The 13,293-nt window shown below is 30.4% G+C and overlaps 2 protein-coding genes across 2 annotated transcripts; both read right to left on the bottom strand.

Moving 5' to 3' along the window:
* Window positions 1-2,560: 2,560 nt before the first annotated feature.
* LOC141046088 (ATP-dependent DNA helicase PIF1-like) lies at window positions 2,561-3,733 on the bottom strand. Its single transcript, XM_090255081.1, has 3 exons — window positions 3,047-3,733; window positions 2,849-2,871; window positions 2,561-2,648 (listed from the first exon to the last, which is right to left on the bottom strand). The coding sequence occupies exons 1-3, from the start codon at window positions 3,731-3,733 to the stop codon at window positions 2,561-2,563; spliced, it is 798 nt and encodes a 265-aa protein (XP_090111207.1).
* Window positions 3,734-3,886: 153 nt separating this feature from the next.
* LOC112290407 (uncharacterized) lies at window positions 3,887-6,169 on the bottom strand. Its single transcript, XM_024536600.2, has one exon. It carries the CDS (start codon window positions 6,167-6,169, stop codon window positions 3,887-3,889), a length of 2,283 nt encoding a protein of 760 aa, XP_024392368.2.
* Window positions 6,170-13,293: the final 7,124 nt, after the last annotated feature.

Here is a 13,293-nt window from a genome sequence, read left to right as displayed (position 1 = left end):
TTATAGATTGAAAATTTTCAAAAATAATAAGAGATGTTTAATATTTTTTAAAATTTATTGAATACTATCAGATCTTGATCAAGGACTTCTTTTAAGCTCCACTTATACATTTGAATTGTAAAGACAAACTTCAATAGAATCAAGAAGCCGAAGCAGCATTTGAAGCTTTGAAGACAACTTTTATTTCTGCACCAATTTTGTATTATGTCAACTTTTTTAAACCATTCTTTATGGAAATAAATACATTGGACTTTGCTTTGAGTACTATATTATCAAAAACTTTGAATATAAAAAGTCATAATGTACTTGAAGAACATATAAACATCAAAGAATATACTTGATTGAATTTGTTTGACAAAGATTGAATCAATAGTCAATATTGATTTTATTGCTTGAAGATAAAAATGTTTCAACTTCAAGAGAGACATTCTTTGTTGATTAAAAAATGTGTCTCCTTCTTTTGGAGCAAGATAAAAATATTTAGAACAATTTATTCTATTTCAAAGCATGCTTATATATTTTAGGAAGCGAAGCATGTTTATATATTCTTCAAGTACATTATGACTTTTTAGCGGCTAGAAATTTTAGATATAATAAATCTTTGGAGCTTATATCCAAAGATTTTTAGTGGTTGTAAATGTGGAAGGCAATGAAAGACTTTGTTTAGTCATGTGAGGTTTATATAAGGTCAAAAATTCCTTGTTATTGATTCTATGGACTTTTTCAACCATTGTCCATATCTAAACAACCATAGTCTTCTATTTCTATGGAGTTTATCAAAAATCTTCTAATCTCAAGTTTGTATGATTCTATATTTGTGATAGTAGATTATTTTATTAAGATGGCATATTTTTTATCATGTACAAAATCTATTATAAGTAAAAAAATAACTAAATTTTTTCTTAAAAATATCTATTGCTATCATGGATTATTTAAAGATATAATATTTGATAAAAAGACTCAATTTGTATCAAGATTTTGGAGAACCCTTTTTAAGATTCTACAAGTAGATATAAAATTATCTTCAATCTTTTATTCTCAAATTGATGGATAGACAAAGCGTGTTAATCAAGTTTTGGAGCAATATTTCAGATGTACCATCAACTATCAATAAGATGATTGGACAATTCTTTTGCCATTAGCAGAGTTTGCTATAATAACATGGTATACTCTACAACTCGTCAAATACCTTTCTTTTTTAATTATGGTTATCATCCATAACTTGATGCTTTTGACTTTTCAAGAATTGATGTTTTTATAGCAAAAGATTTGACAAATCATTTATTAGAGATATATGCAACAATGAAGGCATAAATAAAAGAAGCTCAAGAACGACAAAAGATAAATATAAATGCCTATTATAAGGAATAACCACAATTTAATGTGAGTGACAAGATATGATTACTTCATTGTAATATCAAGACTACTTGTCCTTGTAACAAGTTAGACTATCATAAGCTTAGATCTTTTCCTATTTGTAAACAAATAAATCCAATTGCTTATTGATTATACCTATTGAAATTAATGAAGATCCATCTTATATTCCATGTGTCTCATTTTGAATCATATAAGACAATTAATATACCAAAAAAAAAATAGATGCCACTTCTTTCTATAGAAATGGACAATAATGAAGAATTTGAGGTAGAAGAAGTCATACACTCAAAGTGACACCAAAAAAAGTTGAAATATTTTGTTTATTGGTATAAGTATAATATTATTGAATGCACATAGAAGCAAAATATCTTCCAAATGTAGCAAAGAAGATAGAAGTTTTTATCAATGATATCTATAAAAACTTAAAAAAAGAATAACAAATCTTTGCTATAAAAGAAATGATATTAAGAAAAGATATTATTCTACCTTTTATCTTTATTTGTAATTTTTGCATATATTATAGAACTAAAGAAATAGAGAACTAATAATTAGAAAATTTAACTGAAGAGTTATTGCTTGATGACTTGCCAAATGAGACATCGTGATTGTTTCAACCTATAAGACGACATAATTGAGATAAAGATCATTAAGAACAACATATTTTTTCTCAAATAAATAACAAGATACAATATATTTGGTATCTCAACCTTGGAAGAGACTTCTAATATTTAATGATTTTATTAGAAACTAGTAGTTGGTGCTTGCTTTGCAACGCATTAGTCCAACCATTTTAATGTAGTTCTTATATTACAAAATAGTTTAAAAGGAAGGTAACAACAATCTACATATATAAATATGTCTTCATGACCTAAGCATGAATTATAAGAATGTAATATAATAGAATAGAGTAATAAATTTTAGAAATAAAATGCATCTAAAGATGCATGCATTGGAAAATATCCATTCATTGAATAGTGAAATTCAAGATGTAACCTTCTTCAATTGAATGGTAAGTTGTCTCAATTGAGAAAACATAATTGAACACCAAAAGAATGCAATTGGATGGAAGGAGACGACGCCAAAGCGTGCATGAACCCTAAACATGCAGAGTTTGAAACAAACTCTTAACTTTTCCATCCACCTAATTCAGGTGTAAATATTTATAGGAATTTATATGACAATGTCATGTAAAAACCTCATGATAAACAATGTTTTTAACCGTTCCCACGGCTTCATTGTTGTCATTGGCAACCTTACTGTTTGCAGGATGTCTACCACGAGACAATGCCACATATAATTAACCATGGCTAAATACTTCATTGCGAAGATAAATGCCAACTCGATCATATGATTGGCCCTGCGATTTGTTGATTGTCATGGCAAAAGCACAAGTGACCGGAAATTGTCTCCGGCAAAGTGTGAATGGCAAGCGGCTATCGTTGCAATGATGTGTGATTCTAGGAATCAATACCTCTTGGCTACGATAGCGTCCTTCTACAATTTCACATAACAACACACTGAAAGACACTTGCAAAAGACGCAAACGACTACCATTGTACAAACCTTTTGCCAGATTCAAGTTCCTTAGCAACATCAAATATTGGCCACATTTAAGACTTAATTGGTGAGGAGGCAAACCCCTCAATTGTAAAGAATTCAAAAACTCTACTGGGTAATGATGGGCATGTTCATCATTCTCGTGAACAAAATCAGCACTAAAACATTGATGCACATCACCAGGTATACGATCGGTGATTTTTCGGTTGATTTCTTGGGCGTCATCATTCCGGACAGCCAAAATGACGCACTCAGAAAAATCAACCGGATCATCAAAAATAGCATCAATGAGACCATCTAAAGAATTTCCAGGAGCAACTAATCCTAGCGGTAAATCTATCTTTGGACCGGTTTTGTCCTCACCAATATCTAACAAAAATCGTTGAAAGTCCGGTTGACTTTGCAAACGCATATTAGTGGTCAAATGAAAATGTTGCATTAGTAGAAATAGGTATGAATGTCGCAAGCAAGCTTGAACAGTTTGCTTGCGACCTCCACGTACAACTACAGGCAAAGTTTGGCAAAAATCACCGCCATATAATACTACAATACCACCATTTGGACTATCTATATTGCGTATATCTCGCAATGATCTGTCTATAGCTTCAAACATAAAACGATGCCCAGCACAAGCTTCATCAAGTACAATCAATTGTACTTCACGTAAGCTTTGACCTAATGTAGACTGGGCACTAATGTTACAAATTGATGCATCATGCAATTGTAAAGGAATAGCAAGAGCTGAATGTGCCGTTCGCCCTTCATTCAAAAGGCATGCGGCAATTCCACTTGTTGCCATTGCCATACACTTGACATTACGACCACGAAGATAACCCAATATGGTGTTATATAAAAAGGTCTTACCTGTACCATTAGGACCATCTAAAAAGAAAAGCCGATCTGGAGAATTATAATTTAAAACGGCAGTGGTCACAGCATTAAAAACAATGTATTATTCTTTGTTGAGCCTACTTACATCCTCCTCTAGAAAAGTAATGTTTTGGTTATCAAAATCAATATTGTCATTGGAATCACTGCCAACATCAACAATGTTTGAATAACCAAACTCATTCAATTCTTCGATATTAAAAAAATCTGTAAGATGTTTGTCTGATAATGACAAATATTCTTCAATGGACAAAATTGCTTTGCAATAGCGATTTTGATCATTGCGCCAATCATCAGACATATCATCAAGATGTGTCTTTAGTAAGCTAAGAGGATCTAGCAGTTGTCCAAATACAAGAAGTGTTGCAAACAACCGCCGAACTTGTTTAGGCAACGCAATGACAATTGCCTCTTGCAGACAATTTTCCCATTCAGAATCATCTTGTAAAAGTCTTCTTGCAATACAAGCGGCCTTGTACGTTGGATGCACTATATCATGAAAACAAAGTAGGTCCTCAAATGAAGTTGGTGCCTCGACATGAGTCAACAACAAACGCAAGTAAAATACTTCGGTACCTATGGGAACCATGTTTATCCGACCAAAAACTTTTATCTTACGTACTCTTCTTTCCCACATGTTATTCTTCACATTCCACTTGTAATAGAGTGGAAGATCCATGTAACAAAGAAGCATATGGTTGCCTTGATTGCCAGAAGCAATTAAGGCACGAATATGGCAATTAAGATCAAAAAACTTGGTGAGTTTAGTCTCAGCATTTTGATCAATCACCGAGTGCAAAGATGTTCCTTCCTTAAAAGTAACATATTGCTGACCGGGAAGGTGAACAGGCAAACGACAAATACTATGGCTCTTATTATTAGTTTCAAAACCAAAGAGCCTCCAACATGCTTCTTGGGCGGCCACATAACGACCCTCCAAGAAATCCTTAATCTCATCTACCACTTCATCTGTTTCTACAACACCACGATCTGGACCTTTAAAAATATACTTGTGGAGGTATTTGATAGTTTTTACAGAACTGCAAATTTCCACATTAATGTGACAATTAAACTGACCTATCAAATATGGATTGTATGGCACAACCCATCGATTGTCTAAACGGACAATTTGTCCACGTACACGTTTCTCAATATATCGACCTTGATTTCGACGACGGTACAAAACATGTCCGTCACCATCCACCTCGGTAGTATCTCGAGCTTGCATCGGATAGTTCTTTGTACATCTATCGTCTTTCATGCATGGATAATTGGGATTGTCCAAACCACATGGTCCATGCATCATGTGCTTGGCAACTGTGGCATACAATTGCGGTTGTCTATCTAAATCGGGAATCTTTGCACATACTATCCTATCTACAAGGTCACAGTCATTGACCTTGTCTTTCAACCAAAGAAGAATGTGTGCATGAGAAAGACCACGTTTTTGAAACTCAATAGTGTAACAAAAAGCAATTGTCTCTCCCATGACATTCTTCTTCGTAATCTCATCCATCAATGCTCTTAACTTGAGCTCGAAAACATGCACAACAATATCTGGACGATCAGGAGGACTTTGACCTGGCTCAAGATCATCAAGAATCTCAGGCCAGGTCGGATTACATGTCATTGTCACAAACAAATCGGGTTTTCCTAAAACTCTAATCAAAACCATACTATCATGAAAGAGTTTTTGCATGTATCGGGGGGAATCAATGAATGTTGCAGGTAAGACAATGCGACGCCCAATGCGTGCTCCATTGTCTTCCTGCAAAGCATCTACGACCCCCTGATAGCACTCTGCATGAAGTTCAATTTGATGTTGCCTAATAAAAAGCAAATTTTCATGTTCAACACGTAAATACTGATCCACTACATATTGCAGGAATAATCTACCAGCCTTATGTAATACATTAGATTCTGAGCGCTTTTGAAGCAAATATTGGACATATGACTTTACAGTCACTCCAATATCTGCTTTAAAAGTTAGTGACCACCCACATCGCCCATCAGGAAACAACAAAGGATAGGATAAAGCATCGTAAGCTGGATGAATTTCTTTTATTCGTATTAAATCTCCACCACGTTGGTGAAGAATAATATCTCTACCAAAATTCATGTATTGTTCGTCAAGAACAACAGCAGCAACTTCTGGAACTACTTGGCGATTATATCGATGGGGATGTTCACCAAAAGGAACCTCACCGGAGATATGAAGTCCCATGTTTTGTCCCCTTTGAAGAACATCATGCGAAGACTTAAAACCATGAACCAACACATTTATGGATTCTAAAACTGCTTGAATGTTGTTAACAACATCACGATGAAGATCATCAAAAATCTCCATATGACGATTTGTTTGTAAACCATCATCCAAGAAATAAATTTGTGTAAATCTAGCACCTTCGTCTAAATCGGGTTGTAAATTTCCAATGTGATGGCATAACTCTCCGTTCACACGAAAAGTATATACTCCTCTACCTTCAACTTGGCCAGATTGAAACTTACTACACATACTTGTAAATGCAAAAGCTTGATTATACTTTCGAATGGATTTAAGGAACTCTTGAGATTTAGGTGTTGTGCCCATATAAAGCTCATTGAGCATTGGATGGACAATGGGGTGATTAACATGTTCATTGGCAATTTTGCCATTGTAACAACAAATGGTATTTTTTTCTTTTTTAAAACGAAAAGCCAAACATTTTGGACATTGGATGCACATTGATCCAACACTATCAACATTGACATCTACAAAATTATCAATGGTAGACAAAGCACGAGCCATTCTCTAGAAAGATGACAATATAATAAAAAAAGTGGAATTTAGGATAGGAGAATGAAGACCCTATCATAAATTCTAAACTCCACAAAGATAAAAAGATATATCAATAAATAGGATTTAGTGTAGGATAGAAGAAATCCTACCCTAAATCCTAAACTCCACAAAGATTGAAAAAATTGATAAGAAAAAGCAGAGTTTAATGTAAGATAACAAAAATCCTAACGTGAATCCCAAACCATTTCAAAATTCACAAAAGTAAGGTTTTTGATAGTACCTTTGTAAGCTTGTGCTCCAAGAAAGTTGCACCTTTTGATGAAATTTCACTCCACTCTAAAAAGTTTACGTTCAATGCACTACACTTCAAAGAAAAAAAATAGATTAGGTTGGCGCTTGCTTTGCAACACATTCGTAGCCAAGAGGTATTGATCTAACACACAAAAAACATGCATGAAAACAAATGTGATGAACATATTCTCAAGCCATACTCTACCTCCAAAGTTTAGACTCTAAATTTTTTTTTTTGAAGACACTTAAAAATGTCGATTTTTGAAAACTTTTGTCACAAATCATTTTCTTTCCTACTAAATGAAAATGCACCTAAAAAGTCCAAATCCGAAGTCGGAATTCAAAAATAATTAGTATTTTGGGAGATATTAACTCACTGTTAAATAAATTCTGCCCAAAATACAGTTTCATCCATAGTGGATGAAAAATTGCATAGTAGATGAAAACCATGCAGTGGATGAGAAAAATGCAGCAGATGAAAAATTGCACAATGGATGAAAAATTGTGCAGCGGATGAAAAATCATAGTAGATGAAAAATCACAGCGGATGAAAAATTGTTGGGCAAAAAAAAAAAAAGTTAAAAAAAGTAAAAGTAAAAGTTTTGGCGATGTGCACATCACAGAACAACAGCTGCTCGTTTTTGAGTCCTTGATGTTTTTTGTCTTTTGTTTGGTTTTTTACAACTAAAACCACTAAATTTCAACTTGATTTGAAAGTTTAATGTTTGAAAACTTGATTTTATAATTACCCAAAATCAAAAATTACCAAAAATTTCAATCTTTCAAAACCTTTCAATCTTTCACAATCTTGCAAAAATTACAATCTCACCTCAAATTTCTTGAACAATCTCCACAACTTGAACTTTGTAACTCCAACTCCAACTCCAACTTTGTATTCAAACCTCCAAGATCACATCAACCAACTCCAACTCCAACTTCACAACTTACAACTTCCAACTTACAACTTCCAACTTACAACTCTCAATTTACAACTCAATCTTGAAGTGTACAATCCAAAAAATGTTTTGAACATCAAATTTGTAATCAAGAGCTTCAAAATTGTAATCAAGAGTTTCAAATTTGTTTTGGGTAAGCTCAAATTGTAACACACACTTTGGATTGCACACACCCACAAACTCAATGTTCAAATTTCAAAACCGCGCAATAATAAATGGAGCAGTCAACTGCGCAGTCAACAAAAGTAAAAGTAAAAGTAAAAGTCACAGCCATAGTAAAAGTAAAAGTCACAGTAAATATAAAAGTAAAAGTCACAATAAAGGTAAAAGTAAAAAGTCACAGTAAAAGGAAAAGGAAAAGAAAAAGTATAGTTGACTTTTGATAGGGCTTATGATTTTAGTAGTATGATAGGTACAATTTTTGACATTGTTTCAAATGTTTTATTTGAAAGAAATTATAAAGGCCTCAATAATGATCAAATAACAAGGTGGTCTTTCTATCTTGGTATAAAACATAATTGATGGCTAAGAGGATCTATTAACCATCTTTAAAAAGATCAAAGATTAGAGTATGTAGCAAATATAATTTATTGCATCTTAAATTTTCTCAACATATGATGATTGCACCTCATAAAACTTGTTCCTAGAAAGAGAAGCATTATCATGGACATATTATCATAGACATATATATATATTTATTTTAGTAATTATTTATATAATTAAATAAAAATAGATAAAAATAGATTAATTTCATAATATCTTTTAGAAAAGCTTCTTATAAGCTTTATAGATATAATTTTGACTTTATAAGTATTTATAATTGACTTTTATGTTAAAAACTTGATCAATAAGTTAGAAATGTCCTACACATGTAGGTAGCCTAAAGAACAAGCTAACTATGTAGCGCACACAGAGAAAATTAGCCTTGCAAGTTAAGACATGTAGCTTGTAAAGTCAACACGTATTGGAAGTCTTATAGAATATTGCCACATAGCTCTTATATAGATAGTATTTATAGAAGCAAGAGTGAAGCCTTCTTCACTCTTATTAATTTTTTTTTATTCTAGTTTAGATTCAAGAGTCTTCAATTTTCTTATCTTTCGGCAATAGCCATTTTATTTTATTTTTAATATACATATTTTTGTACTTCTATTTTATCATACTTCTTTGAAAAAAGTCTCACTTAATTATTTGCTTTCATTGGATTCTTGTCCTTAATACTTCCTTGCTAAGATTTGATATTGAATAGAATTTTTATCCTACATCATCAATTTCTTCATCAATCTCATCTTCTCTTTCATATTTGGCTCAAGACAATATATCTGCTACCAAATTGTTCCTTCTAGCAACATTTCTAAATTCTAGATTTAATGATTTTATATAAAAAATCCATTTTAATATTATAATATTTGGTGTTGAATAAGTAGTAATCATCCCAAGCAATGGCAAGCAATCTATTTCGATTACTATCATTGTACCAATCAAATAATCTTTTTTAGTTTTTATAGCCAAAACAACTTCTCATAGTTCTCTTTTAACTTACAAATATGCATATTCATGAGTACTAAAAATTTTAGCTCTATATCAAACTACAAATCTATTTCCTCTTAAATTGTCTTGATCCACATTCCACCAATAGTAATTGGACTAGTATCTATAGTAAGTATTTACTTGTCTATTATACTTACAGTTAATACTTTTGAAAATTGGAGGTGTGAACAATAACACCTTTAGTTTTTGCATTGCTTCAACACATTTTTTTCTGATTTAAATAAACAATCCTAACATAATAATTCATATAATGATTTTTTTATATAAACATAATAAAAAATCTATATACAATAAAATATACAAGTCTTTAAAACTTATGTAGTTATGTTAAAATGTCACATATATCCTTCATCCTTTCAATTGCATCAACTTCCTTTGGATTTGATTTTCTTCCATAAAATCTACACAAATGTTTGATAATAACAACTTTTTGTACTTCAAATGTAGATTTTGTTCCTAAAAGTGTTAGATGAGCTTTTTCAAGTTAAATTAAAATCTTTTCACAATCTTATTTATAATCAACTTTATACTTATGATACCTTCTTTCATCTAAAGTCTCATCATTTTTTTCTTTTTTATATCTTTTTTTAGGAATAACATCTAAAAAAGACATAGTTTTTTTAAGAATAAATTCTTTCAATACCTTGTTCATTCCATTCATCATGTGTGCAACCAAGTTAGTAGCACCTTGTAGAAGAGTACATATTTTAAGTAGTCTAAGTGGTGTTCTTATTATTGTTAAATCTCTTTTTCTATATGTAAGTTGAAATTGATTATAGTTCAAATATAAATCACTTATTGTTACTTTGATTATTTTTTGATGCTTCTTCTATTTGTTTTATAGAATCTTTTGATAAAGCTCCAACAATTGATTTTATCTTCTTGTCTATGATTGCTTGTAGCATTTATCAACCTCCTCTTCATCCTTGCATATCCTTGTATCAATAGCATGACTCATTCTAACTTCATCCATAAATTGTCTCTTTTTTTTAATATTATCAATATTAACATCATGAAACTCTTCTCTTATAATTTCTAAAATCCCTTTCAATGTAAACTCCACCTTAATATTTAGTATACATTCTTCCAACACCTCTTTTAAATCTATTGCTGCTTCAATATCAAAGAGTAATTTATAAGCTATTGATTTATTTTTATTTTTTGTCTCCTTCACTTTTTTTTTAATATTATTAAAATATCCTTTGTAGATAATTCTTACGAAATTTCTTCATGAGCTTTCTCTCTTCAAATTTGCTTTTTGGAGGAATTTCTTTTTCTTCCATCAGGGCTTCATGTTGGCTCTTAGTAATATATGCATGAAATTAAAGAGCCTCTACAAGATCTTTTTAATCTGTTATACCTCATATTATAGCTATAGTTCTCAATAATGCTAACTAAGGCATCTTTTCTTTTTGCATTGTAGAAATGGTCAAAGTCCAAAATCCACTTGTTTCTATACTTTTGTCAAAGTCATCATCTATCCTAGTACCATAACTTGTATTTCTATGTGTTGCTACTTCATGTACTATTAAATAGTCTTGAATCAATATTCTTATACTTCCCTTGCCAAAATTGGCTTGAACAAAGTTCTATGTATCTTTTAATACCATCTTTCCATCTTTCCAAAAAATATCTCTTTATTGCACCATATTAATAAATTCATTCCAATCCTTATTAGTATGAAAAACATTGTCACACCAAATGCATCTTTGTACATATCTTTATTTTAAAATAATTTTTAAATTATTTATAGAAGTCTTTTTTTCAAATCTTGTTAATTTTATTCGTTGTTCTTTCTCATTTTTTGTTATGCAAACCTATAAAATCTTCAAAAAAATTCTACTTTTTTATAAATCCTTAATCTTCTTCTCTGTTGTCAAGAAGCAACTCCAATTTTTCTTTTAATTCTCCATCGACTACTTGAAGAAACAACTCGGCCTTATTTGGCTTCAATGTTAACTTATCTATCTTTGATAATTGAGAATATTACCTTTTAAAATTCCTTAATAGCTTTGTTGCTTGTAAATTCTTATTAGATTGTTTAATCCATTCAAAAAAATAATTTCTTAACTTGTTAGGTTGTTTAGTCTTCTATAAAATATTTGTTTTTTACTATATGTGAAAATATCTTTCATAAACTTCTATAATATTTTATAATTGATATAACATGTTCTTATATCTCCAATATCCTGACAAGTCTAAATAATTCAATCATCCTCTTCTCAAAAATCTAATTTAATTCCATTTTTTGCACATAATATCATAGATACTTTGAGATGTCTCTTCCATGAAATTTGTCAATTTTGTTAACCATTGCTTACAATGCTTTGGTTGCCAAAGCTTCTTTCAATTCATTGCTTTGTTGTTGTTGCATAGATAATACTAAACCTTGGAATATGCTTGCAATGATTGGATCCATATACATACCTTGTTCTTTAGTGGAAACTCTGCTAACAGCTCCAATTGAAGCTCCTCTCATAGCTCCTTCAAAACTCTTGTTCTCATTATCTATTAAATAAATAAATAAATAAATAAATAATCCAATACCTCCTGCCTCAAGTATTCACATTGGATTCACCATATATGTCATATTACATATGTTCTTACTTGGAAATGTACTAGGCACCTAGTTGTGGAAGATAAGTAGAAACGTAACAATAATTCTATTAAGTTTAATAGATCTTAAATAAACTTTAAGTATACCTTAATAATCCTAATCAAACTTTGATCAATTCAAAATAAATTTTAAAAAAAGTTATTAAAGAAACACAAAAAAGTCCTAAACAAATCTCAAAAAAAAATAACAAGAAATCTTAAAGAAATAACAATAATCTTAAAGAAATAATAAAAAATAAATCTAAAAAAATCTTTAAAAATCTAAAAATATATTAAAAATTAAAATTTTAAATAAATTCTAATTTAATCTTAATTAAAAACTTAATGAATCTTAATCGAATCATAGGTCAAATCCCAATTTAAACCTTAATTGAATCTTAATCAAATCTTAGGTTAAATCCTAATAAAATCCTTATGAAATCTTAAATCCTAGAAAAAATTTAAACCAAATCCTAAGCAAATCCTAATCAAACTCTAAATCTTAAATAAACTCTTAATAAATCCTATAGTAGATAGAAACTTCAATTAATGATCAAATTGCTAATATCAATTCAAATTTTACACACTTTTTAATAATTTAGTTTAAAACAAATACAAGTAAGATGAAATTGATCGTACTTTTCAATAGAAAGAAATGCAAGATAATCCAATTAGATGTTGGATGGCTTCCTACTCCAACCTTTATGCAGAACTTCTAATATCAATATCTCCTTCTTAAACCATTGAATTACTTTCAAATTTCACAAAAATATTAAAATCAAGTTTATTAATTACATAAAAAAAATTACTGTAATTTAATTGAAAAATTGCTAAAGATCTTAGAAAAATTCATTGAACCTCAAAGTCCAATTTTTGAGATCTCAAGCCACAGAAATCCTCATATGCTTCAATCTAATTGTTTGATTAACTTCAAATTTTGCATATATCTTTATAACAAGCATACCAATAAATTTTCCATATTTTATTTGTACATATGCCATAAAACTCAAGAAATCCTCAAATTTTTAAATATATTTTTATTTCTTAAAATCCAAATCTACCAAGAATATTATTAATTTTGAAAATTCTTCAAAATCTCAATATTGATTCAAATGATATAAAACCAATAGTCAAAAATCTTTCTTCAAGTTTGCTCTCAAATTCCACTCTTTGATCTTTAAAAGAACTCTTGAGTTATTATGTAAGCATAGTTTTGTGCCTTCGGATTTGATTTCAATCCAAGTTGACAACTGGTCTTCTTTGGGCATCAATTTTTGGAAATTTGAGGTAAGTTTTGCT

The sequence above is a fragment of the Physcomitrium patens genome, chromosome 13, assembly GCF_059467195.1.
Source record: "Physcomitrium patens ecotype Gransden chromosome 13, ASM5946719v1, whole genome shotgun sequence".
In the NCBI taxonomy this organism is placed as follows: Eukaryota; Viridiplantae; Streptophyta; class Bryopsida; order Funariales; family Funariaceae; genus Physcomitrium; species Physcomitrium patens.
The sequence above is the reverse complement of the archived record's forward strand: the minus strand, read 5'-3'. Positions and strand labels throughout refer to the sequence as shown.

Bases quoted from the DNA above. Each gene is read 5' to 3' on its own strand.
- LOC112290407 (XM_024536600.2), bottom strand. From the start codon at position 6,169: ATGGAGATTTTTGATGATCTTCATCGTGATGTTGTTAACAACATTCAA.
- LOC141046088 (XM_090255081.1), bottom strand. From the start codon at position 3,733: ATGGCAACAAGTGGAATTGCCGCATGCCTTTTGAATGAAGGGCGAACG. The intron at 2,872-3,046 runs GTAGAGTTTTTG...GTGAAATTGTAG, and splicing joins AACATGCCCATCATTACCCA to AAGGACGCTATCGTAGCCAA. The intron at 2,649-2,848 runs GTATTGATTCCT...GTCTCGTGGTAG, and splicing joins GACGCTATCGTAGCCAAGAG to ACATCCTGCAAACAGTAAGG.